The sequence below is a fragment of the Caloenas nicobarica genome, chromosome Z (assembly GCF_036013445.1).
Source record: "Caloenas nicobarica isolate bCalNic1 chromosome Z, bCalNic1.hap1, whole genome shotgun sequence".
Lineage (NCBI taxonomy): Eukaryota > Metazoa > Chordata > Aves > Columbiformes > Columbidae > Caloenas > Caloenas nicobarica.
Window position 1 is genome coordinate 15,056,467 of NC_088284.1, and position 26,959 is coordinate 15,083,425.

The 26,959-nt window shown below is 42.2% G+C and overlaps 1 protein-coding gene across 1 annotated transcript in view; it reads left to right on the top strand.

Annotated features, from left to right (window-relative positions):
- The first annotated feature begins 2,735 nt into the window (after window positions 1–2,735).
- Window positions 2,736–26,959, top strand: part of ANKDD1B (ankyrin repeat and death domain containing 1B) — a 32,266-nt gene continuing 8,042 nt past the window's right edge. Inside the window, exons 1-11 of the mRNA XM_065657348.1 lie at window positions 2,736–2,811; window positions 5,916–6,019; window positions 7,294–7,392; window positions 9,553–9,651; window positions 9,747–9,851; window positions 10,993–11,091; window positions 13,272–13,370; window positions 15,177–15,305; window positions 16,185–16,283; window positions 17,900–17,998; window positions 21,741–21,839. Coding sequence (XP_065513420.1) covers window positions 2,736–2,811; window positions 5,916–6,019; window positions 7,294–7,392; window positions 9,553–9,651; window positions 9,747–9,851; window positions 10,993–11,091; window positions 13,272–13,370; window positions 15,177–15,305; window positions 16,185–16,283; window positions 17,900–17,998; window positions 21,741–21,839 — 1,107 coding nt within the window. The remainder of the gene's footprint in view (window positions 2,812–5,915; window positions 6,020–7,293; window positions 7,393–9,552; window positions 9,652–9,746; window positions 9,852–10,992; window positions 11,092–13,271; window positions 13,371–15,176; window positions 15,306–16,184; window positions 16,284–17,899; window positions 17,999–21,740; window positions 21,840–26,959) is intronic.

The following is a 26,959-nucleotide window of genomic DNA, read 5'->3' on the forward strand; positions in this document are numbered from 1 at the left end:
TTTTGGGATCGTTTATCACATCCCCATCTCTCTCTCTCACACTATAGTTTGCAGATCCAAGCACGAGACTGGAGCCATCAAGATTCATGCTGTCACCAAGGGAGCTGTGAACTAAGGGAGCAGCCCGCAGGTGCCCGAGTTTGTTGGGCAGCTGGTGTTCTGGGGATCTCTGCTGTGTTGTTTCTGATTGCCATTTTTTATGTTGAAACTGGGCCTCTCCGTTTCATTGTTCTAATTACTGCTCGTAAGCAAAGGCAAGTGGCAAGAGGCAGGTGTAACCATACGGGATGAGGGGTGGAATGAGTATAACTCAAAGGTGCTGCGGTTGCACAGGCTAGCAATTCATGCACCACAGGATTCAGAATCCTGCAGAGTTCCATACTTTCAGTAAAAGCACACACTTTAATACAGATTAATACACAGTTCAAACATAATCCTTGCTATCTTGACTTGATCTTCAAATCTCATCTTCTTTTATGGGACATAGTTTTTGATTGTTCCTCTTTGGATACTATTTAACACACTTTTGCTGTACCGTTTTTCTTTATATTGGTTTTACTTTTTATGTATTTATTACTACTGTTATTTTAGATATTAAAAAAACGGGCTGAGTTCCTGGCAGAGAGACAGACGTGTGAAGTGAGGAAGATGTTCCAGTGCTCCCTTGCTCTGGATTCTGTACTTTGTTCTGGATTCTGCATCTCTGATAGTTTCTGCGTCACTCCTTCTGTGGGTTGCTGAAGCCATTTGAAAGAGTCACAGTTGTGGGAAGTGGGTAGGGAATGTGGTAAATTTGCTATTTGCAAAGTCTGAGCGCATAAAACATAGTTGTACTGGCAAAGTAAGTTAAGAGACCAGGAATACACTGTGAAATAGTATTGTATGACAATAATTAGCACTGGAAACTAACAGCTGATTTAGAGATTCACACTCTTAACTCATGCTCTATATGAGGCTGCAAATCTATTCCTCCTTTGGTGCCAGCTTTTTAGGCAAACCTAATCATTCCGCAGTTGTCTGTTGTCTCTCATTTTGAAAAGGAGCATTAATGTTGCAAAAATGGGTCTGTATTACTAGTCCAGTCACCATACAGAAATAAAACTCTTCCTCTTAAGTAATTTCACTGGAACATTTGACTCACAGGAAGCAAGTAAAAGTGAAACTTCTGTGATTCAGCTATGGCTAAATCAGTTACTTGTTTTACTTGTTCTTCTCACTCTGGGTTTATTTTCACAGGGTTTTTTTTGTTGTTGGTTGGTTGTTTTTTGTTGGTTTTGTTTTGGTTTTGTTTTCAGCTAACATTTATCTACCGGAATTACAGTTGATGAAACTGTTGTATTGATCCAAGGTGTACCAAGTGTAAAAATTCTTATATATCACAGCCTGACTGTATAAAAAATGTTTAAAGAAGAAAAGAACTGTGAAATTTCTTCAGGTATGATAAGCAGAATCTAAGTAACTAGTTTTTTATCTGAATCTGCTGAATTTACAAACACTTTTCCATCTTTCAGATTAATTTTACCATGGACATGTACAGTGTTAATTATCCTGGAAGTTAAGACAACTGTGTAATTTAATTGCAAAGAAAAAAATACAGTGAAGGATCTCAAATGTGTCTTCAGGTGTGTAAGGCTGAATACCAATAGTCCTGCTATTCTTTCCAATGTTTGTTTTGAAATGACAGCAATATCAAAGGCTGTTTTTAAAGTAGAGTTAAACATAGTCACTTTAAACAATTTTTATACCCTATCTCAGAAAATCATTGTCTACATGAAATGCAATACCAATGCTGGCTTAAGTAGACCAAAGTAACAGTAGACTTCAAGATAAATTGATAAATGGGTAGATCAGATGGGTTTCAATATGTGACATCATAAAAACCGAATGTTTGGAGATGTGCATATTGATTTAGATTGGACTTCGACAAAAGCGAATGAAACTATTGTCTGCCTGAAAATGAGGAGTCTTGAGACTGGATCAGTACTGCCACTGCACATGCATATTTCTGCCCAAAATTTGACAGAAGCACGTTAGTCTCTCACATCCCGAAGCTGTGTGAAGCTTGCAGGGATGCAGGGACAGTCACCCTCTCTTCAGCCCAGTGAGCACTGGTTGACAGCAGTGAGAATAATTCATAAGAGGAGCTTCCCCCCAGAATGGCCTTCAGCCTGCAGAGAGAGCTCCATGACTACCCGGCAACCAGTGACAAAGCCACCTGGCTCCAGGGGTCCTGTGCACGCTGTGATGCCTTTGTGTGTCTGCACATGTGTAGCTGGGTCATTGCTTTTCAAAAGTGCTGCTTGTTTGTGCGACGGTTTGGGAAGCACTTCAGGAGCAAACAGGACTACGTTTCGGTCTTGTGTGTGCATTTCTGGGTGCGAATTGCTATTTGGATGTAAGGCTAGCCGCTAGAGAAGGCCTGGGGGGGGACAGTACAAGGCTCACCCTGTTTGGTGCCTAGCTAGTATCAAGAAATTCTGTTTATTTAGCTCCTGGTTTCTTTTCAAACAAACTCTTAAAGCTGCTCTGCACCTCTCCCTCCTTGGATGACACGGCCAAGCACTGGGGTGCTGCTGGCGCCGCGCTGGCAGGGGCGCGCTGGGCCGGCCGGGTGTGCTGAGCCAGCTCACAGCCCCAGGAACCGGTTTGTCGGGACCAGCACAAGGCACCTCCCTCGGTGTCCCGGCCTGGGGCCCCTTCCCTCGGGTGAGGAGGAAGAGCAGCCGAGGGCAGTGATGAAGGGGCTGAGCCGCCTGCTCCGCGCCGGGGAGGACGCCACACACGGAGCCGCAGCGGCCAGCCATGACGGCCGTGAGTGCACGGGGGTCGGAGGCGGCAGCCTGGGCCTGGGCCCCTCGCTGCGGGCGGGACAGCCCCAGCTGCCTTGCCTGGAGGCAGCGTGCTGCGCCTCGGGGCTGCTGGGGTGGTGGGGTCCGCCTGAACCCCCTTTTTACCTCGACCAAAGAGCAAAACGAGCAGTGGCAGCGGGGGAGAAAGGAGGAGGTTAAATGTGATCTGCTTTATACATAGTAAAAGACATCCATGAGGACGTGTGGATGGATTGGGAGCTGGGGTTTGGCACGTCCATCTTCCAATGTTCAGGTCCTGCAAACGCCCCAGTGCCCCTCTTTAACTTCAACCCCGATGCTGTCCAAGGGGGTTCGCTGGGATGAGTCACATCCCAGGGGCCGTGCACCTGCCAGCAGTTTCACAACTGGTCAGAGCCCCCAATTTGGGGGCCACACAGGCATTGGACCTTCTGGCCTCCTTGCACTTGGTGGCGCAACTCCCAGTGACGGGTTCTCCAGCAGGTTTCATCCCATGAACCGGTTTATGGAAGAACAGTCTGCTCCGATGTGGGCTGCAGGTTGTGAAAATGGGTTATTTGTGGAAACTGAGCAGTAATTGTTAAACACTACCACGGTCCTGTCCTGTGATCGCAACGTGACATCCAGGACCTGTTCTCCAGGGCTGTGCATCCTGCTTCCAGGCTGGCAGAGAGGGCAGATAAAGAAAATAAATTAATAAAATGTCACTGTTAAACTCAATAGGTAGTTTTTCCCATGACTTCTTTGGATTGGAAAATTATTATTTTAGAGGAAGATTCTTGTGACTTAAGAAAATAATTACTTGCCCCAGTCATTTGATTTCTGGTAAAAAACAAGAAAACATAGAGAAAACATTGAAAATATTACCAAATTATTAAAGATATTACATAATTTTTAGAAACAGTAGAGTAAAAATTATTTCGTTGTCATTTGAATCTGAATATTGTTATTATTTTTCTATTTTACCTCCTTAGAACTCAATTCAGCTTCCTGGGTTTTTCCATGTGCTTTTTGAGACAATGACAGATTTTCGTCTTATGGATATAACACCAGGAAATTAAAAACGAGGTGATGGTGGTGATGGAAAGATTTCCATTCTCTACAAGTACTGAAACTTCCGGTGCAGTTTTTCACTTCATTGGAAGTCATCCTTATTGTGGTATTACTGAAAGACAAATTGAGGCCAGTAAAATAAGAAGTAAATATAAGAAAAGAAAACTTTTAAGTACCTCAAAGTTTGTTGAGGAAGACTTTGTGTTTTCAAGTTAACAAAGCAACTGACTTTTCTGCATCTTTTTACTTCCTTGCCTTTCCAAGTGAGGGGAAATGTTGTCTTGTTCAATACATTGCAGACAGGGCTTGTTCCCGAATATCCTTGGATGCAACAACATTTGTCTTTGCATCCTCATGTAAGATGCATGTATGAGTGTTCATCAGCAGTCAGTAGAAACGAATGTGGCTTAATTATGACTAATTGCAGCTAATTGGTGCCCTTTGTTTTGTTTCCATATTTGCCACAAATTTACCTTGAGCAAGATATCCTGTGAAACTTGGGTTACCCATGTTTGAAATCAAGGTAGTGGAAACGTCTGCTGGATACTTCTTTAGCGTGTAGACTACAAAAACTACACGTGATTAGTTTATTCTGCAAAGATCCCTGTTCATGATGCCAATTTTGCTGTTAGCCACAGTCCTTGCCACAAATGCCAGGGGTGCAATCTTATTTGCAATGGGAGTTTTTTTGTTTGGTTTTTTTTTTGGTTTTGGTGGTTTTGGTTGTTCCTTCATGTTTTCGGACAAGCCAGTAATATTCTGGGATTTGCAGAGAATTTTGGGAGGATGCTTCTGTTGTCACAGGGAAATTCAAAACAGCTTCACAAGTGTCCAGTTTAATTTCTAGCTTGTTTTGTACAGTACAGCTGTGATTAATCCCCCTGTGATTATAATCATGGGTAACATGTAAACTGCAATAAAGTTAATGTCATACTGATTCTCCTTAGTATGCTCTGCAGCCATCCTGACTCAAGCTGTGTTCTCATTAGGCATTAATGAACTTAGACATAATGCAGTGGGACGAACTTGCATGACAGGCCTCTAAGGAACAGATAATTGCTGCAGTTTCTATTTCAGCAGAGAGTGCTGTCCTCCTTGGTGACACAATTGGACAAGTGGCTGTCAGGCCAAAATATTCTAGACGGAATATATCTAAGTTATTAACTTTTAAAGTGTGATATGTGATATGCTGGGAAATTAAAGATATCTATTAACATTTTTGCAACTGATTTAACTGATCCTCTAATTTCCTGTAAGTGTTAAATGTAAAGGTAGAAACATGATAAATACTCTGAGCTCTAAATTAGCTAAACCAGTTATCAGACACTGGAATTTTGTTTTCCAGAGTTACTGAACTATTGGTGTCTAAATGCATGCTGCAGCTACTTTAGTTGTCCAAACATTCATTTTTTAGTCAAGACCTTAAAGGAAGGTCCTAATTTAATAGTAAATTCCACACTGTGACCAAGTTTTGGGTTCAAGTATGCATCTTTTCTTTTTTATTTAATCTGTAAAACTCCTGGTTGTTTTGTTTTGTTTGTTGATTGCTTGGTTTGGGGTTTTGTTTGTTTTGTTGGGGTTTTTTTTAAGATGGATCATACCATTTAGCTACTGCTATACACTTTTGTGTATTTTGGTGGTGTGTTCTGTTTTAAAACTGTTCCGAAAATAGGAAATAAATGCTGTGGTCTGTGCCACAGTTCACTGCTATGCCTATAAAATGCTCTGGGACCCATTTAGATGTGAGAGCTTCATAAATGAACTCTTGCTCCTGTGAGCAGTGCAAATAATGGTAATCCATGCTGTGAAAAGTCTGCCTCTATTTGCACTTAAAAGTTGAAAGTAGAAACATCAACCAGATGTTTCTAGAGGAGAAAAATGTAATCCTGGAACACTTCTATGGTGAGAAGCAAATAATTCTCATAACATATGAAATCAGGACAAATAACAGAAGGTAAGAACAGTACGATCATCCCTTAAATTGCTTATGGCTATTTTTTTAGTAATACATTTTTTCATCATGTTTTTCCACAGTGTTGCCAGATGAGAGAGAATTTCAATATGCTGCTAAAATGAACAATTTGGAAACCATGGAAAAGCTTTTTAAAAAGAATGTTAATATAAATGCTGTAGATACTGTGAGTATGAAGCATCTGACACACCACTGATCTGAGATGTGATTCCTCGGGGTTGCATGGTGGAATCCCTGCCATCTGCAAAGCAGTGAGAATGCATGAGTCCCTTCTAGGAGCCGATTAAGAAACATTTGACACCTCCACTATGGGCAGTAGGATTTGTGCAGCATAACTCACAGGTCTTTGCATTTAGCCACTAGTCTGTGCAACACATCAGAAACTAAGGACTTCTGAATTGTGGTCCCTGCTCAAATATTTACTCTTTGTTCTTGGGTGATTTATTTCTTGAGTTCCCCATCTTTCAGAGTGGGAGGACTTAACCTTACAGTGACTTTGAGAATGAATTTATGCTACTAGCATTACAAATTTCAAGTGTGAAGTGTTATGTTTGGTTTGTGTGGAGCCTCAGGAGCGTTCTACCATGTCCTCTGGCTTCGGGCTGAGATCAGAGTTCGGATTTACCCTAGACAGATGAAAATGCATCAATTATGCTGATATAAACTCTAGGTCTAAAATCTGAGGATGTATACTTCACAGTAACAAAATATAGTGCCATGTTCCGCAGTAGAGTGCTCATGATGTTAAACTCAATTATGCTCACTTTAATTGGAAGCAAAACTCTCTCCACTAAAGTTTAATTCAATTTAACCAATGCCTTTTCAATTCACACCATTAGTTACTTTAGTGAAAAATTATTCGAATGTTCCTGATAAGCCTTGAGCCTATTCACCTGTGTGAAATTACTCACTGTTTGCAAGGTAGAAGCTTTCATTTACATAGATAATGACTCAGTCTGGGAAGGTGACTAATACTGAGTGAAGGAGGAATCTTGTGCATTGCAGAGGTATAGCCAAAAGCAAGGAGGTATCAAAAGCAAATCTAATTGCATAAATCTAGTCCTCAGCTTTTCAAATCAAACCATATAATAAAATAAAAACCATGGATGCTTCTTGTACTGTATGCCTCTCTTATAGGCAGTATATGATTACTTAATCCCCTTAGACACTTCAGTGAATTTCAGTGAAGGGATGATATTACATAGAGCGACTGAATCATTCTGGTTCTACAAGAAATCTTTCAGATCTATACCTAAATTATATTCAAGGGAACAAAAATGTATATAAAGACCAAGAATGGTTGTTGCAGGAGAAATATGCAAATGTGTATATATTGACAAACACATTTGTTAATAATCAAATAATTCAGAAATCCTGATCACCTACACAAAGAAAAGAACTGTAATATAAACCTGACAACCAAAGCTTTGCTTATTTCAGCTGAAGCGCACTGCGTTCCATTTTGCTGTTGCGAGAAGTCATATAGCAGCAGTGGATTTTCTTCTCCATCACAAAGCTAGACTTGATATGGCAGATCAGGTAAGCTGGCTTACATGTTTTGATTCACACAATACAGGAACAACTTAGGAGAAAAACAAAGGTAAATGTTTGTCTTACGCTCTGCATTTTGCAAAGTTAAGTGCTTGCTGTAAATGCTTCAGTTTGTCTCAAGAATGCAGACGTTCATATGAAAAAACATTGTTAGTAGAAAAACACATTGCCCAAAGATCTGGCTATGTCGGAATACTTGAGTGGGAGCAAGGGTGGTTGAAGCCACATGTGCAAATACTCCGTCTGTGGGTATTTAATCATTGGCCACTTTATACTAAAGCAATCACTAAGAGAGAAAATTAGCTCTGGGGATCGCCAGGAGCTCAGAAGGTAATTGCTTGTGTTCTTTTCCTCCGTTTCTATGTGAGTAGCTTAATGCAAAACTGTCAGCTACTCTGCAGCCACCAAGACATTGAGAGTTCAGTAGCGTATGGCTGACTTGGTTGGGCCAGATGGCGATCCACATCCATTTGATTCAGATATTAAAACCAAATGTATGGTATGTTATTAATAAACAGGATATTCAAACTAGGAGTCTTCCAGTCAACTGAGTAATAAAAATAGATGAATCATTTTACGTTTTTCCCCTGCTTGCTTCTTTCTCCTTATGGCAGTGTTTAAGTTGTAAGAAAGAGAAATTCCAGGGTTGTTGAGGGACAAAACTACCTTGTTTCCACATTGAGCTGGAATGAAAATGAGACCTATTAGTTCCAGTTACCAGTGGCTCCTGGCTTGGGCATCTGCTTGCAGTGTAGATAAACTATCCTCATTAGCACTGCTTGAATTGCCCCAGAATGTTGTCCTGAGCCGCTCTGCCAGTGAATATCTCACATGCTGCTTTCAAGAAATATGACTGTCTTTCTGGAACCTGTCAGCTCTTAAGCAAATCTTGGACTGTTGTAAGCAATGTTTCCCTTTTGTCTGGCAAACTGAAAGACAGTGCCTGAATGAAGAACTCTAAAATTAATAGTCTATGTTGTAAATGCTAATACAGGAGTTCTGCTAGAAGTGGACAGTTTTATTTAAGTAGTATTGCTCTCCCTAGCAATAGCTAAGAAATGGATACCTGGATCTTTTATGGGGTACCGTTTGGTATAGTGTTAATGTAGTTTTATTCTGTAACTATGCTAAATTATTCTTTGCTGCCAATTATTTTTCAGTGGCTGTCTTCCGGATTCATTGAGGCAATAAGGTGACTCAAAACATTTTGTGGGTCCTTTAATTACCCTGATAGGATGCATTGAGACCAGCCTGAAAATATAGACCCTTCCCCCTTGATGGAGTTCTGTTAGACACTCCGAGTCTCATTCTAGTCAAGGATTATCTTTTAATTATTAGCTGTCTTTAATTCTTAGATGAAGCCTTTTGTGCAGCCAGTTGTTCAGAAGACAAACTGGGGAAGAGTTGTAACACCTGAGGAAGTACCTTGATCCCTCTTGCGTCCTTTAGGTTCCTCTGACTCCACCTGTCAGGTGGTTTTATGGTGGAATATGAATGGTGTTTACACAGTACTTAGCATGATGAGCCATGATTTATGGTGCTGCACGCATACACAGTACACACAAATTGAAGAAGAGATGTGAAAAAGTTACAGAGATCTGAGGCCAAAATGGGAAGCAAAGTGGAGACACTGGCTGGAAATTCCTTATATCTATTCCTTCTGGCTCTGAGAAGTTAATGACGGAGTTGAGTTTTTTTCCTGTAAGAGAAGAACTTTTAAGAGAACTTGAGAGAAGAAAGGAGGACCTTAAAAAGAGGCTAACTGGAAAATTACCTTGTTTCATGGAAATGTAGTTGTACATATCACCACCTGAAATGTCATCTGCTATACTCAGTGCTAACTATCTACATGGTTTCTGGTGAGAGGAAATAATTCCAGGTAGTATTTTATCCCCCAGCCTTGATTGATACTGTTCTGGAGATGCCAGACCTTCTGTCAAGAGGGGTAGCCTAAATATTTAGCTAGGTCTTGATGCACGACATTTAGCTTAACTTAAGTGAGATGAAACCCACTCACAATGCCAGGTGATAACACTGATTTGCTAGAGCCTACATAACAGAACCCACTCATACAAAGAATTAATTTAAAAAAAAATTTGGCATGAGGTATTTTGATGGTAATTTCTGCCTTTTTCATTGTATTTGAAGCACGGCTTGACAGTGATTCATCTTGCAGCTTGGAATGGAAATCTGGATATAATGCAGAAATTAATTAAAGCAGGTGCTGATCAAAAGGCTAAGAATGAGGTTTGTTGATGACAAATTTTTACCAACTCGAAACATGTTTATGTTGGAAAAACATCATACTTGTTCTTACAAAGTTACTTATTTTTTTTTTCCAGGAAGGAATGAACGTACTGCACTTTGCAGCTCAGAACAACAGTGTTAAAATAGTTGATTATTTTCTTCAAGATCTTCATCTTAATGAGCTGAACAAGCCTGATGGGGTACAGTATGTTTCTTTCTGTTTATTTCTTTGATGTCATGAGGCATCTGTTGTTGGAAAAACAATCCCCCCTTAGGGAATTCCAATGCATTTTAATTTATTGCCAGTTACATACACTTTCAAATACTGGTTTGGGTATTGAGAAACAAGTAAGACAAACAGCCAGACAAGCACCTAAGGAAAACACCTCTTTGCCTGTCTCAGCTGAACTCCACACACTTCTCCTCCTTCCCCTGCTTCCCTTGGTTTTGTGGCACATGATGCTCAGTCCTATTGGTGATCAGTGGGAGGAAGAGGAGGTTGGAATAGGTTGGAGTAGTCCTGATGGTACAAAATTCCAAATTCTTCCTCAGCGTGACAAGGCTGACAAAACAGAGTTTAACAAAACAAACCTTTGTGGTTTAGGCCTTGGGAAGGAAAGGGTAAAGAAGATTTTTCTTTGTGTCAAGTTTATTTCATAATGATCTATTACTTGCTTGCATTTTTTTTTCTTAGACATTTGACATAGGCCACTATGAGGTAGCCTTTGATAACTGATTAGATAGCCTCACCGTCTGACCGGTGGTATTATTTTACATCAAGATAACTTTCTGCGGTTGAGCTGCAAATGGTTGGAAAAGTTTTGTTAGTTTAACCACCATGAACACAACTCCCTAATGTATAGCATTAAATTCAAGCCTCCTGGCTGAAACTTCTGAGATGTAGTCACTGTGGTCTGTACTTGCAGAATTCAGATTAAATATGTTATGTCATGGAAATAAATCTTGCAACTTCTTTACTGCCTGTTTCTGAGCATACTCAGACTTCTAATGAGACAGTTCTTTTGATAAATAGTTCCATACTGAGAACAATTAATAATTAAATATTTTGAGGACGTTTTCTACCCTATTACCCATTCTGAACAGTTCTCAAATATTTTCTTCAGGTGCACGATCTGGTGTATAATTTTTTTACACTAAGTAAATGTTGCATCTTTTAAAAATTCTTACTCTTCTTGTATATATCTACTTTTTTGTTGATTTACTCAGTCATACAACATATAGATTTTTATGCAGATATGCATATATACATGCCAAATATCTAGTAACTGGAAGCAAAGTAGTTTTACTTCCAATATCACTATGTTTCTTTCTGTTTTCTAGAAAGGTAAAAAGCCATTTCTTCTGGCATCTGAAAAAGGCCATGTTGACATGATAAACAACTTGATTACTCTGAAGCTGTTTACATCTGAAAAAGATAAGGTAAAGATTGCTTTTCCACAGAAGTACAACTAAAAATGTGCTTGTGAAAGATTATTTTGTTTTAGTGTAGTTACTACATAGCCAAGTGGCATGAATAAGCTGTGCAGACATCACGGTGGTGGCAGTAATATATATTGGACCAACACATGTACAAGGATGATGATTTTTCACTAATTAAGCAAGGACAATGGAACTTCTGCTCTTATTGCCAAGAGACTTTTCCATATGCATTAATAATTCATGTAAAGCAAGACTAGCATATACTGTCTGTTGGGAGAAGTGAGAAGGTCTGGTAACTAAGGTGTCAGCCTTTGTACTGGGAGATCATGTTTCCAGTTTTTTCTCTGCTCAGCTGTGTCTGTGCGTCACTGCTAAGTCCTGCGTGACTAATTTTTCAAAGTTGTTTAAATACTTCAAGATGCAAATAAACACTCGTTTTTCAGAAGTGCCTAAACACTTCAATTTGGTTGTTTGCTTTTGACACTGCATTTTAAGGTGTTTGAATAACTTTTCAAAGTCTCCCCTTAAATTTCCTTACTCCTTACTTCACTATTTGTGGAATGAGCATGTCAGTGTTTCTCTGCATCTGAGGCAAGAAGAAATACATTAAAAATCATAAAATGGTCACATACTGCATTTATAGACCGGTGCAAACAAGCACGCAGGAAGTTATGCCTTTTCAATTTTTTTTTTAAATTTTAGTTCTGATGATACTTTAAAAGGTGGAACTTGGAACTCTAATATGCTAAGTAGTTTATCAGCAGCAGTTAAATAAGTGTTGTCCCAGGCATCTAGCAGGCTGAACATGTAAAGCAGCAACAATGAGAGGTGAATGCTGAGGTCCTAAAGAGTAAGTAAGAACCCAGGACAGCAGCTCCAGTAACGCATCTCATGGGTCACTGAAAGCAATCGCACTGTCACCATCAGTTAACAAATATACCTCTTCCAAAACTGTATGTGAATTTTCTGCCCCTCCACCTCTGTAGTGGTCTGATTGAAAAGCTGTTCTGGATGCTCAGTTATCTGAAGGTTAGGATTCTTCTCCTAATTGCCAGCTTCAGTTTGTTTCTAGCCAGTTCTATACTTGCTCTTGTGCCAGCATTGTCTTTCAGCTCAAAAGATGTTGCTCTTCCTGATAATCACAGAATCACAGAATCACAGAAAGTTAGGGATTGGAAGGGACCTCAAAAGATCATCTAGTTCAATCCCCCTGCCAGAGCAGGAACACCTAGGTGAGGTTACACAGGAAGGCGTCCAGGCGGGTTTTGAATGTCTCCAGAGAAGGAGACTCCACAACCTCCCTGGGCAGCCTGATCCAGTGTCTGTCACCCTCACTGAGAAGAAGTTTCTTCTCAAATTTAAGTGGAACCCCTTGTGTTCCAGCTTGAACCCATTACCCCTTGTCTTACTGTTGGTTGTCACCGAGAAGAGCCTGGCTCCATCCTCGTGACACCCACCCTTTATATATTTATAGACATTGATGAGGTCACCCCTCAGTCTCCTCTTCTCCAAGCTAAAGAGCCCCAGCTCCCTCAGCCTTTCCTCATAAGGGAGATGCTCCACTCCCTTCATCATCTTTGTGGCCCTGCGTTGGACTCTCTCAAGCAGTTCCCTGTCCTTCGTGAACTGAGGGGCCCAGAATTGGACACAATATTCCAGATGAATAATAATATAGCTCACTCTGTTTTTGTTTCCTTGTTGGTGTGCTGGTTGTGATGGGGTTGGTTGGTGGGTTTTTTTTGGTTGGTTGTTTTTTTCCCCCTTAATTAGGTAGTGAGGATTTGTACTGATGGCAAAGAGGATTGAAGATTATGACGTTGGCATCAAGGCCAGTACAAGATTACATATACTTACCTAGGTTTTGTCTATTTATCTTTAAAACAGTGGTTTTGGGGTCTTGATGTCCCCATCCTTGTAGGAACCAGTGCCCAAAGTTTTCTTCTGATTCATTCTTTAGGAGTCAGAATTTTAGACCTTTTTGAATGTCTGCATACATATGAAAAGGTTCCTTTCAGATTAGTCTGAATCTTGGGACATGCTGTGTGGATCTGCCTCCTTCTTGTATGTAAAAGAGAGGTGGAAAGACCAAAGGCTTTGTGTTTAAGTGCATGGTGGTTTTACTTATTGTTTCAACTTTATTCTCCCTTTTAAATGATCTTATCTGACATTTTAATTTCAAGGAGGGAAACACAGCATTGCATCTAGCTGCCAAAAATGGTCACAGCAAAGTTGTAGAAATTCTGCTTGAACAGTGGGAGGAAATAAATGAACTCAATCAGGTAAGGACACAAAATTATTGAAGGAGATAAAGTCTGAGGTTTGAAAAATTGATTAAAAATAACATTTCAATGGAATAAACGTTGCAGTGAGTAGACTTCATCAGTTCTGCTGCTTTTCTGTTTTCATCCTATTTCATTGTTCCTCCTCCAATAAATTCAGCTCTATTATCTCCTTCAATGTCTCTTTCTCTGTCCTCTGTTCCTCACACAATGGTCCTCCCTCCATCTCACAAGCCGTATCTGCTGGTAGAAGGAAGCAGGAGGACCTAACCTCCACCTTGTTTCCTGCCCTCCAACAGTTCTTGCCATGCGATCCCATTCCTTTTACTGCTTGCAATAAGGCTGTTCCCTGCGTCAATTCAACATACATACCATCGCAGGCACCTCAGCAAACAGGTCTTAGATTTGCACCTTGTTCATTTGATATCTACTAGTTGCACAGAATGGGCTGCAGTCATTACCTATCCACTTTTTCTTTTCTGGGTTAGTGTTGGTGAGTTCAGCCAGCATATTAATAAATTGCATATTAGCTGTGAAGGTTGTATCCCTGAGCTGATGCATTCATGAACATAATATTAAGGCTTAACGGAGGGGTAGCGGAATGAAATGCACACTAAGTATGCAGCTCAGTGTTCTTGCTTTGCAAAGGATCCTTGTGTCTTCTGCTTCTTCTGTGGGGCAGCTGGGATGAACTGGGTGAGTTAATTCACTTTGCTGTGGGCTGACATGCCCATTGCAGAAACCTGTCATGTGGTTGACCATCTGTTCTGCTGGCCCAGTGGGTGAAATGAAGAAGGGACACCCACTCTTAACCAGGGCCCTCCTCTTCCTTAATCAGCAACAGATTTAGGGGTTGAAGGTTCTCTCTTATCCAGCTTGTCTGTTGTTTCCAGCTATGCAAGATTTCAGGCACACAGGCCTCTGTGAGATGTGATGTCCTCGTGTTTCCAAGCCTGGTCTAGTAACGTTGCTTCTTCTCCACACAAAGCTTGCACTGCTTGTGTCCCACTTTGCCATGGCTGCTGCTGCAACCTTCCTGTCCAGCTGGAGATGTTCTGCTCTGTGGATAAACAAGTGTCTCTTTCCCCAGCATGCACAAAGCACTAAAATGTAATAAGTTTACCAGAGTAATGGTGGCAGGACTTCAAGTCAAAATCAGGATTTATTGATGCTTCAGTGAATGCTGAAACAGTAAAGTACTTTTCAGTAAACTTTTGTGTATTTTAGGAGTTGAGAAGCAGGGATTAAATTATTGTGCAGCTGATGCAACTTATTTTAGAGACTTGCTGTGAAGACATGGAGACTTTTTTGGGGTGAGAAGATTTGAAATAAATATGCAGCAGAAGTATATGCCAGAAGTATTCCTTATCACTAGCACTAGAGTTGGGAATCCATCAGAAATCCATGGCATTTGGCTGACAGAAATCAGTACTTATGATATGTGCCAGTATGCTAGCGGTGTTGCCTGATGTTGAACAATAGCAATTGCTACCCACCATCTTTGTTTCTGTGCCTGTTGCTAGCAATTGTCTTCAAAAGGAGCACAATTAATGTTTATGAACTAGTTATCTGTATCATAAACCTTACTGTACATCTGTCAACATAAATGTCATCCATCACTGAAGTGTTGGTGAGTTGCCATTTCACCTAAGTGTTACTTTAGGAGTATTCAGGTTGTGTTCTCTTGTGACCGTCTCCTCTTTTGTATTGGGCTGAATGAGTCTGATCGAGCTAACCTGTTTTATATCACAGCCTTACGGTCATGTGGCTTAAATTGGAACAGATATTTTCTCTCTGTTGCTCTAGAAGGGAGAAACTCCATTTTACTTGTCTGTTGAAGGTGGTCATGAAAAATGTGCTGAGCTCCTACTGGAAGCGGGGAGCGACATCAATATTTTAACTCAAGTATGTACACAGTATGCCTCCAGCATGCAGGTACTGGGACATCCTGGGCTGTGGGAAGAACCTTTTCTTCCCTTTTCTGTATGTACTAATAGTATATTTCCTCTGCTTATTTTTATGAAATGGTGAAAAGATAAAGAAATTAATAAAATAGAAATGAGAAGGTAGAGAGCGCTAGCAGAATAAAACTGATGTGGAAGAAACACTGCATAGATATATTTGACAGAGTACTGTGGTGGAACTTTTTTATTTACTAGGTGTCCAATAATAAAATATATGCCTAAGAAATGGAACCAACTAGGGTAATTGAAAAATCTTCCTTTTTGACAGTGCACATGATTGATCTGATGACAAATGTGTTCTCCACATCTGGTTTCTGGACACCAGTCCAGCTTACATCTGTTGCATGGCCTTGGCTTGCCTGCTGCAAGAAGTTTATGATTCCAGCAGACTGAGAGCTTGTTTGTTTTGGCAGAATTAAGAGAAAATTTTCTATTAATTTTTTTTTTTAAAGCTTGTTAATATGACCGTACATTTTTGTTAAAGGTCAAACTGAATGAATAAGACTAGGAGACATGTTGGCTTTGTCACTGTCCATGGTGCAGGACAGCTGACAATGTTGATTTATCTCTTTCTTAAGAGAGATTGAAAAGGACTAAAGAATACTAGTCGTTTTAGCATGTTTGTTGTGATATAGTAAAAACGGAAAGTTCCTTCAGTATTTACAAAGTCACAGCACACTAACTGCTGATCCACTTCATTTTACATCATTTTATCAAAGGGAGTTTTTTAGAGGGAGTAGATCATAACACAAGTTTAAATGAAGGATTATTGTGTATTAATAGCTCTCTTTAGTACTGTTTTTCCAGCAACAAAAACATAAGTTTTTGTTGCCTATACCATTTCTTTCAGAACAATAGCAGTGCTTTGCAGATTGCAATTCAGAATGGACACTTATCCTTGGTTACTTTTCTTATTGATAAGAATATTGACCTGGTTCCTAAACCTGAGGTGAGTGTAAATCAACACAATCTTTCTGCTGCTGTTCAGCATGTCCTGTCTTTTATGACCTTTCTTGGAATTCAGACAGCTGAATGAGATTAACTAGTTGCTTTATTTTTTCACTATAAACATTATTATGTGGTTTATGGATGTTGGTTAGCAATATGTATGGACCAAAACAGCCAAGGTCCTGTTGCTCAAACACAGTGAGTGCCTGGGCAGACTGGTGCAGAGCAGTGTAGAGGTGGCCAGGCTAAGCCAAGGACTGGGCCTTGTGGAAGATAAGCAACATACCCTGCTTGAACTAAGCAGCAGTAATACAGGCATCCCTGTGTGCTATGGGCAAAGAGTTACCACTTGTAACTGGTTTTGAATAAAGGTGAATAAAAGGTAAATAAAAGGTAAATAAACACTTCAGTGTTTTCACTCTCTGCACTCAAAGCATATGCCTTCGAATTCTGCATGCCACCATTCTTTGGGGTTTAAAAAGAAAGACATATTCCTAAAATTCAAATCTTGCCTCAATTTAGATATTACAGTTTTTGTCACATCTGAGATTTTCTGTGAATAGAAAATTTTTTTCCACCTCTACAGTACAGGATGGAAATGGAAACTGGGCTTCATGACTTATCTGCCATGATCACTGGCCTGTTGCATAATGTTACCAAGGAAGAACAATTTATGTTGTGCTTGAAATGATTTGTTTTAAAGATCAGGAAGTTGTTGTGCTGTACTTTCTCACTGGCTTTCTGTAGCAGAAGCAACTCATAAAATTGAGACTTAGCTTTTGGAAACATTTCCAGTGCAGTGTTGTATAAGCATTTGCTTTATTTTTCTGTGGCCCTGAAGAAATGACTGTGGTTTATAAAGACAATAATGAACTGGTGTCTGGCACCTGTGAATGGCACTGCTATGGAATTATTTTTCAGCTGTATATAACACGAAACTGATGAGTCACCTATTTAACATGATCTCGCCAATCTAATGTTTGGATTGTGACTGGTGTTGGACCTGTGCCTCAGTTATTTTAATGAATAATCACTTAAATTAAAAAAAAACCAAAACAACAACACCTTATTTTCTTTCTAGCTGTAATTTGTCTTTTATAAATATGACAGCAAGTCAGTTTAGTATAAAGAGTATTTCCATGAGCAATATGTGACAAGATTTTTTTTTTCCTGGAATGTAGATTTTGACATCTGTTTGCTCAATACAGAATTAATCTGTCTCCAGCCTATTCAACTGTGGGCAAACTCAATTTTCTGAGGGAACAGTAACATTACCCTAACCTCTCTATTGTCAGCCAAGTCTAGCAGTACATTCGAGGTATGAACACATAAAAGCAGTGTCTTGCTGCATTCCTAAATGATGACACACTGATATACACCCTGTGCACTCAACACTTCTGGGTTTGCAGCTGTATTTGTCTACCTGCTGCTGTAGGTGTTGCAGAAGCAGGCTGCCATTTCAGGATAACTCTGCAGCTCAAGTTGTGTTTTCTGCAGTCTTGAACCTTTGCTAGAGCGTATCACCTCTGGTGGATTTTAGTAACAAGCTCTTTTCCTGTTTGAATGAACTTCTAATAATGTCCCCAAGTTTAATAGTTTATTATTTTCCCTCCACAGCAGAAGAATTCCTCTCTCCATCTAGCAGTCATCAATAATCAACTACCAGTAGTAAAAAGGCTCTTGGATAGCAATCATGATATAAACTCCTTAAATCACGTAAGAAAAACTGGGCATTAGCATAACTTCACTGGTAAAGAGGAGATTATATGGATTTTACTTGATTTTTTTTTTTTCCTTATAAGCTCAGGGTACAAAAGAATAGGAAGGAAGAGGCAGTTCCCTCCTTATCTTTTTGCGTGCATGCATGTGTATTAGTCACTGGTACACACTGTGCTCATATTGTTTGTACAAGATAAAGATAGTAAAATGTTACATACTCAGAAAATATTTTGATCAATTTATTGTTTGAGTGTTACAATTCATGCATAATAAATGACAGAAATGTCTCAGAGGTATTGATCTCAGAGGGAAACCCAGTGCAGAATGTCACTTGGCTGGGAGTTAATTTTTTTTCACAGCAGCCCCTATACTATGTTTTAGATCTGTGACAAAAACAGTCCCTGTAAGGGACCAGTGTTTTATGTGTTACTGAACAGTGTTTGCACAGCACCAAGACTTTCTCTGTTTCACATTGTGCCCTTCCAGTGAATAGAGTAGGGGTGCACAGGGAGTTGGGAGGGGACACAACGGAGCAGATAACCAGAGCTGACCCAAATGATGCTGTACACCACAGAACATCACACTGAGTGATGAGGTTACAAGTCTCTGTGGTGCAATCGGTTAACACCTTTGGCTGTTAACTGAAAGGTCAGTGGTTTGAGCCTAGACAGGGATGCCACCTTCTGTTTTCCACATCATTAACAGGATTGTTTGGCCTCTGCTTGGAGGCCTGGTTGGTTGTTGACCAGTCTGCTGTAGACCACCTCCACCACCACTAATCCCCTGAAGTACAGGATACCCTCCTCTGTGGAAGGCCATGTATTTACTTTGGTGGTGGCTTGCTTGATCCCTTTTTTGCTGTACAAAACCTCCTATAATTGTTCATGACCATGTTCAGCTTTTGCTGTATCACTTGCTTTGCCTGGAAGACCTGTGATAAAAGCACTGATATTTTTGGGCCCCACGCTACTGCTATTCAGGTACTCAGAGAACCATTCCATAGAGAAAATGAGCAATTACACCATTCTCCTTTTTGTCTTTGAGAGATGCTTTCTGGAGAGATGAACAAATAGCACCTACCCTTTGTTGTCCTCCAGGATAGGTGTCTCCCACCTTCTTGTAATGGCCTCTCAGCTCCTTGAATATCCTTGTATATTCAGGCTGTTCATATTAGTGTGTCTTGAGCCTGATTTTTGATTATCATTCATAAGGTTAAACAACTAATTGGGAATGCCACACAGGAATATGCCCAGAGGCAGTCAATCCTTGGGTGGCTGGGTGTGTGGGAGGAGCTGGGCAGGTGCCTGGGGCTGTTATTTGCCTCAAATATCTTCAGAATTCATGCATGATCAGGCATGTAGTCCCAGGTAACTGGTACACCATTTGAAGGAGGGGAGCCTTCCCTGCCCTGATGAAACACAGTAACTTCTAATGCTGTGTTGAGGTCTGATCCATGTCTACTGAGCTGCCATCCAGTGTCCTCAAAAAGTAAAGATGATCTTTCAATCAAGGAGCACACAAAGGGATGCTGAGAAGGTCTCCTGATCTGAAGCCAACCGTATGGACATTGAAAAGGTCACTCAATCTAAGGGCACACAGTGAAGCTTAAGCACAAGTCCAGCCCTCAAGTATAATAGTTGCTCCTGTACTCAAGAAGAAATGGTGGAAGTGAACATTGACTTGGTTAGTAAGAAAAGCAGCAGCTCCTGCTTGAGGGGTGGAAAGGGAAGAATCAGAAGAGACAGCCTGACCTGCAGCAGGACAGGGAAGAAACAGGAAGGAGAAAAGAGGCAGAAACTACCTGGTCCCCATCTTGAACATTGTATGAGACATGCAGCAAGTATTAATCCATGAGCAAGGTGAGCGCATTGCTACCTGGTTGCTCCAGTACTGGTAAGGTAGGGAAGCCCAGCAGCTGGGGTTGATCACAAGGGACTATGAGAGTGACAAAGGGATCAGAAGGGAGATGGCCCACCAGTGAGCCTCTGGAGGTGGCTCTTATCAAGCGTGAAGGCAAGGTATCTCCTCAAAGAAGACATTGTAAACCAGCAAGACAAGTAGACTACCACAGAATAAGTTATCTCTGTAGGAGTTAATGGTGGCGGACGTGGTCTACAGTGACAGCCAGGCCTCCAAAGATCTGGATGACATCCGGAGCTCATGGTCCATGTGGCAAAAATTTGTACAGATCTTGTGGATGCTGTATGCTGGCACCCTGGCCATAATGGACCAGGCAGACATTGAGGCACCAGCCTGCCAGCTGTGGTGCTTTAAAGAGAATCTCTCTTCCTCCTCCTCATCAACCCTACTTCTCAGCTGTGGAAATACTTCCCCACCAGGTCTGTGAAGTCTCACATTGGGCACTACTGTTCCCTGTTTGGGGAAACACACCCTGGTTTCCAGTGTGACAGGTGGGGGGAAATCTATAGTTGGCTCCTTTCCATCCATCATTTTATTGCTAAAGATTGATTTATACACATTTTTGTGGGAGACAGAGGCTGCAATTTGCAGCTGTGGTCAAGTATGAAGATAAGCTCTTCTGTCACATAAACCAGAGAATTTTGTAACCTTCTTGAACACGTTTTAGAAATTATTTGAACTTTGTCTCTAGCATGTCTGAAATTATAGACAATAGCTACATACATACCTATAAATTACTGCAGAAAATACTGTTAGGGGAAATTTATGAAGTCATGTGGTCATAATGTGTATTCCCAAAAGAGCTGATGAGTGACTCTGATGAGGAACCCTGAGGCTGGTGTTTCTTGGTGTGTTAGGTCTTGGTGGTTGACTCTGCAACCTTTAAGTTAAGATCTGACGGCCAAAAAAGTTCTCTAACTAGACCTACAGAATGTAGACTTGCAACATCAGACAAGCACAGGCACAAAAACATTCAACTTAAAAGGATGTTGTGTCACATGAAACATGCTACGGGACTTGTCCAGACATGCAGGGCTTCCAGAAACAATGGCATATCTTATTTGCTGCTGTATTACAACCATGGGTGGCTGGAATTTCTTATCCTAACATTCTGTAGAAGGATAAATAAATAAAAAGGTTTCATTTGAGTATATGCAGCTGTGTAGAGATTACACAACCCTCATTTCAGAGGCAAAGATTAGGCTTGAAGGTGAATGCCCCTTTAGCTGTACTTCTTTATTGTCTAGTTTTGTCTAATGCCTTTTTTTTTTTAATGTGTGTGTGTGGTTTAAGTTTCATCAAACCTGTTATGGACCGGTAGACTTCTTAGACTTTTGCTACATATAACTGTTTTGTGGCGTGGTTGGCAACAAACCGTATTGTGCACTGCGGCACAATGTAGCATTGAAAATTATGGATGACCAGTTGTCTTTGCATGAATATCAGCAGGGAAAAGGTTACTCAAGGGGACAGTATAGGCAAGGGTCGGCAGTTGCATGAAGCACTCTGTCCAAAACACCTTGTTTTAAGAGGGAAGAGAGAGAGCTCATTATGTTACAGTACATTAGAGGGGCATGACATCAACTTTTTCCTCAGCCAGATAGAACTCCTGCCTGGTTTTCCTGCAGAGATCCCAGATGCTCTCTTGTTTTTCTGAAACAAAACTGGCAGTCAGATCACTTAAATTATTTCATTCTGTTCAGTATTTTCTAACCAAGGCTGTCTCTTGTTGTGAATCTTGTTTAGATTCAGATTGTGAGCACTCTGCTTCCAGGAGGGAGTTTGGCTTATTTTATTTCTTCGGTGTCATTAATTCCAGAGGCAGGAAACCCCTCTACATCTGGCAGCTGATCTTGGCAATGTGGAGCTGGTGGAAGTGCTGCTGAAGGCAGGCTGTGAACTCAAGACCATGGATAAGGTAGATTACATTCCTCACCTATGCAAGGATTATGTGATTTTACCGTTTGTTTTATAAACTGGCAGAGATACAGGAAGCACTTGTTGCCAGTTGTCTTTCCTAGGTAAAGCTAACTGTTAGCTGTTACAAAGAAAGCCTCCTTTTAATATTGCCATACCTGCAGCTTGCAGAGATCTCAAATGGTTTTAGTGAAGAGCTGTAAATCTTCCAAGTTCCGTAGTTTGAAGGGTACACAATGCTGCCAGAGGCCTCTGATGGAAAAAAGGACTAGGCTTACAGAGTGAAAAACAGCCTTTAGCTGTTTCAACAGTGCACCCACAGACAGGTTCATTGCCAGGAGAGGCATAGGTACTGCCAGCTTCACTAATCACAGTGACAGCGAGTTTGCCCTTTAGAACTCCGGGCCATCTGCAAGTGATGGTGCTGTGTCCCTGAGAAGCTGTCCCAGATCTGTTCAGGTGGGCGCTTAGACTCTGTTGCTGAAGTTCAGCCTGGAAAGACGGAGGCAAGACTGGCAACAGCTGGAAGAAGTACCAAAGCAAAGACTCTCTGGGGAAGCGCTTTTCAAAGGACAGAGTACCAAATCCAGTTTTTACAAATTTTGCTAAATTACTGGAAGATTGATCTGTCCCTTTTTATAATGTTACCACTATATTGATTTTCTTTATGACTGAGTTGACAAATTTTATGTTTATCATGAGCAAAATCTGTGTCTTTAGTAATTTTAAAAAGTAGTTTTCATGTACAAATTATCCTGATGAGAAGTTAAGCTATGGTGTGGGATCATCTCTTCCTTCCTAAGCCTGATGTGAGGCTCTGGGCTGCGAGTACGGATGACACGGTTGATAAGTTTTGGGAGGCTGAGGTAAGACGACGCATTGCAGTTAAGCCTTCTGACTCAGAGTCATGCCTATGCTTGCCAGAGAGATGTAATTCTCCTGCAGGTTGGCCAAGAATGAAATCTTGTCCACTTTAGACAGTGCCTTGGCCATTAGAAAATTCTCTCTACCTATCACCAGGGGGATCTGAATCGCGAAGCGGATCTGAATCTGCGGCAAAAGTGGCAGATTTTTGGTGCAGGCAGGTGTTTTCTGAGGCAGGAGACTGCCAGGGCAGTGCTAGGAGCCATCAGCTCTGGCAAGAGTCGCTGATGAGACCTGGGCATTGCTGGGACAGCTGTTACCACACCTTTCAAAAGCAGCCTATGGAGGGCTAGTGACCAGAGCAGGTAAACAGAGTGGGAGAATGCAGTTTCGTAACCGTTTGTGCTGTAGGGCCTGCAGAAAGGGCAGGGAAGCTCTGCCAGCTCAACCAGGCAGTATGGTGTCCACCTGTCAGAAAGCCGTATCTTCCGCAAGGCCGATACCCAGTGCAAGTGATGCAGCCGGCCAGACCAAGACCTGGTGGGAAGACGCTGCCACCCAGGTGTCAGACTGCAGGGTGTGCCCTGCCCTTATACCGGTGCTGGATGGCAGCAGCGAGCACAGCTGTGGGAGGTGTGCCCAGGCAGAGGAACTCCTCTGCTTAGTGACAGAGGAACTCCTCTGCTTAGTGACAGAGCTCGGGGAGCAGGTGAGTAGGCTGAGGAATGCCAGGGAGTCCGAGAGGGCGATAGACCACTAGAGTTGCACCCTGCCTTCCCTGAGGCAGGTCCAGCAGGTAGACAGGGCACACGGTACAGAGGACTCGCTGTCCTCTGCATGGCGGAACGCGATGGCTCAAGGGATAGGGGGCAATGGCAGCGTGTTTCTGCCTGGCACAGCGGGACAGTCTCTGCTGTGACTACCCCACTTGCCCAGCTTCCCTTGCACAACAGGTATGAGGCTCTGCAAGTGAAACCGAACAACAAAGCTGAGGATGATGGTTCAACTAAGCTGAAGGTGCTGCAGAGATTGAGTCTATGCCCTTCATTAAAACTGGTGCTATAAAGAGCAAAAGGGAGGTCACTGTCACAGGAGACTCCCTTCTGAAGGGAACGGAAGGTTCTATATGCAGATTGAACCCACTTCTTAGGGGAGTTTGCTGCCTCCCTGAGGCCAGGATTAAAGGCGTGAAAACTTCCTGCCCTAGTGCAGCCCTCTGATTATTATCCTCTACTAATTTTTCAGGTAGGCAGTGATGAGACCGAAAAGGGAAATCCAAAGGCAATCAAGAGAGACTTCAGAGCCTTGGGATGACTGGCTGAGGGATCAGGAGCACAAGTAGCGTTCTCATCTGTCCCCCCAGTTGCAGGGAACAATGAGGGAAGACCCAGGAAGACCCACCAGATCAATACCTGGCTGCAGGACTGGTGTCACTGGCAGAATTTTTAGTTTTTTGATCACAGGTCGGTTCACATGATACCTGGCCTGCTGGTGACGAATGAGGGCACATCTGTCTCAAAGGGAGAAAAGGCTCCTTGGGCAGGAGTTAGCAGGGCTCATTGAAAGAGCTTTAAACTAGGTTTGAAGAGAGGAGGAGAGAAAACCAGGAGAAGCAGAGATAAACTCAAAGATGGCATGCCAGCATTTGAGGGATGGGGTGCTAGTGAGGCCCTTTGGTCTGCTGTCTCGGTGGACATAGGGGATCCAGAGCTGTGCGGTAGAAGAGACGTAAGGGTTATAGATCTGTTAGAAACCACGGAAGCACCTGAGAATGGCCACAAAGGAATTAGGGCTTCTGTAGTGTCCTGGTTCGATTTTGGGCTCCTTCAAAATGATCCCAAGAGTGAGATAAAGACAGAAATGAGGTTAAATGCCACCTATTGGGCCGATTTATTCCATCAATTAATTATGCAGAATGGCGAGAGAGAGACACAGGGAGAGTAACGAAATTCAGAAGGAAAACTAAGCATGTATTTGAGAAGATAAGCAAGAGATAAGCATCACCTGGATTCAGCGCCGTCTTCCATCTGCCCCATTGGTACTGGCAGGTCTCAGGTTTCAGGTTCTCAGTCGTGGGTGGCCACACAGAAGGTCTTTTCGTGTGCCTTCTTATTGCACTTGGTGACAGGAGTTGCCCGGACAAACTGCTGGCCTGGTCCCAGATGTTGGTAGCTCATATTGCTTGAGCTTCGATTAAGCTTACACAAGCTTTAAGCATGTTCTGAGTCCACAAACTGCAACCCACAGTGGTAAAGTATTTTCTACCTTACATGAGCTTTCTTCACAAAATGCAACTCACAGTGATCAAGCCTTACTGTGATTAAGCATTTAGAGCAAGTATTTACAGCAAGCACAACAAGCAAGCACTGTGGGTAAACATTTTCCTGCCTTGTTCCCCTGAGCAAGCAGGCTTTGAGACAATAATTCATATTATTTCAGCAAGCAGGCTTTGAGATAATTATTCACAATCCCTCAGCTTCCCACGCTCACACCATGGGCTAAGAACCACCGTTTCTCACAGCTTCTCACTGGAAAAAGGGGACAGGATCAACAGCCCATCTGAAGTGCATCTATACGAATGCAGGCAGCATGGGCAACAAATAGGAGGAACTGGAGGCCACGGCGCAGTAGAAAAACTACTATATAGTTGCCATCACAGAAACATGGTGAGACGACTCCCACAACTGGAATGCTGCATTGGGTGGCTATAAACTCTTCAGAAAGGATGGGTGAGGAAGGAGAGGAGATAGAGTAGCCCTCAATGTTAGGGAGGATGTTAGAGAGTGTTTTGAATGTCTGGAGCTTGATGAGAGTGACAATGGGGTCCAGTGTTCATGGGTAAGAATCAAGGGGAAGGGCAACAAGGCAGATATCCTGGTGGAGTTTCTTACAGACCACCCAACCATGGTGCAGAGGCAGATGAAATATTCTATAGGCAGCTGGGGAAAGTCTCATGATCGCTAGCCCCTGTTCTTATGGGGGACTTCATCTTACCAGATGTCTGCTAGAAATACAACACAGCAGAGAGGAAGCAGTCTAGGAGGCTCCTGGAGTGCATGGAAGACAGCTTCCTGGCACAGCTGGTCAGTGAGCCTACTAGGGAAGGCCCCCCACTGGATCTGTTGTTTGTGAACAGAGAAGGACTTGTGGGCAATGTGATGGTTGGAGGTTGTCTTGAGCATTGCAATCATGAAATGATCAAGTTTACTATTCTTGGAGAAGTCAGGAGAGGGGTCAGCAGAACTGCTGCCTTGGACTTCCAAAGGGCAGTCTTTGGTCTGTGTAGGATGTTGGTTGGCAGAGTCCCTTGGGAGGCAGTCCTGAAGAACAGAGGAGTCCAGGAAGGCTGGTTGCTCTTCAAGAAGGAAATCTTAAGGGCGCACAAGCAGGCTGTCCCCATGTGCCAAAAGACTAGCCAGCAAGGAAGAAGGCCAGCCTGGCTGAATAGAGAGCTGTGGCTGGAACTCAGGAATAAAAGGAGAATTTATAACCTTTGGAAGAAGGGGCAGGCTACTCAGGAGGAATACAAGGATTTTGTGAAGTTATGCAGAAAGAAAATCAGAAGGGCCCAAGCTGAACAAGAGCTGAGCCTTGCTACTGCTATAAAAGGCAACAAAAAATGTTTCTATAAATCCATCGGCAACAAAAGGAGGGCTAAGGAGAATCTCCACCCAGTGGTGGATGCGAGGGGGAGCATAGTGACAGAAGATGAGGGAAAGACTGAGGTACTAAATGCCTTCTTTGCCTCAGTCTTTAACAGTAAGACCAGTTGTGCTCCAGGTACCCACCCCCCTGAGCTGGAAGACAGGGAAGGGGAAGAGAATGAAGCCCCAGTAATGCAAAGGGAAACAGTTGGTGGTCTGCTACACCACTTAGACACCCACAAGTCTATGTGGCCAGATGGGATACATCCAAGGGTATTGAGGGAGCTGGTGGAGGTGATCACTGAGCCACTTTCATTTATCAGCAGTCCTGGCTAACTGGGGAGGTCCCAGTTGACTGGAAGTTGGCAAATGTGACATCCATCTACAAAAAGGGCCAGAAGGAGGATCCAGAGAACTACAGGCCTGTCAGTCTGACCTCAGTACCAGGGAAGGTCATGGAACAGATCATCTGGAGTGCCATCACATGGCACGTACAAGAAAACTGTGCGATCAGGCCCAGTCAACATGGGTTTAGGAAAGGCAGGTCCTGCTTGACCAACTTGTTCTCCTTCTTCCTGGGGTGTACCAGAAGGGGTATGGTTAGTAGGTCGAG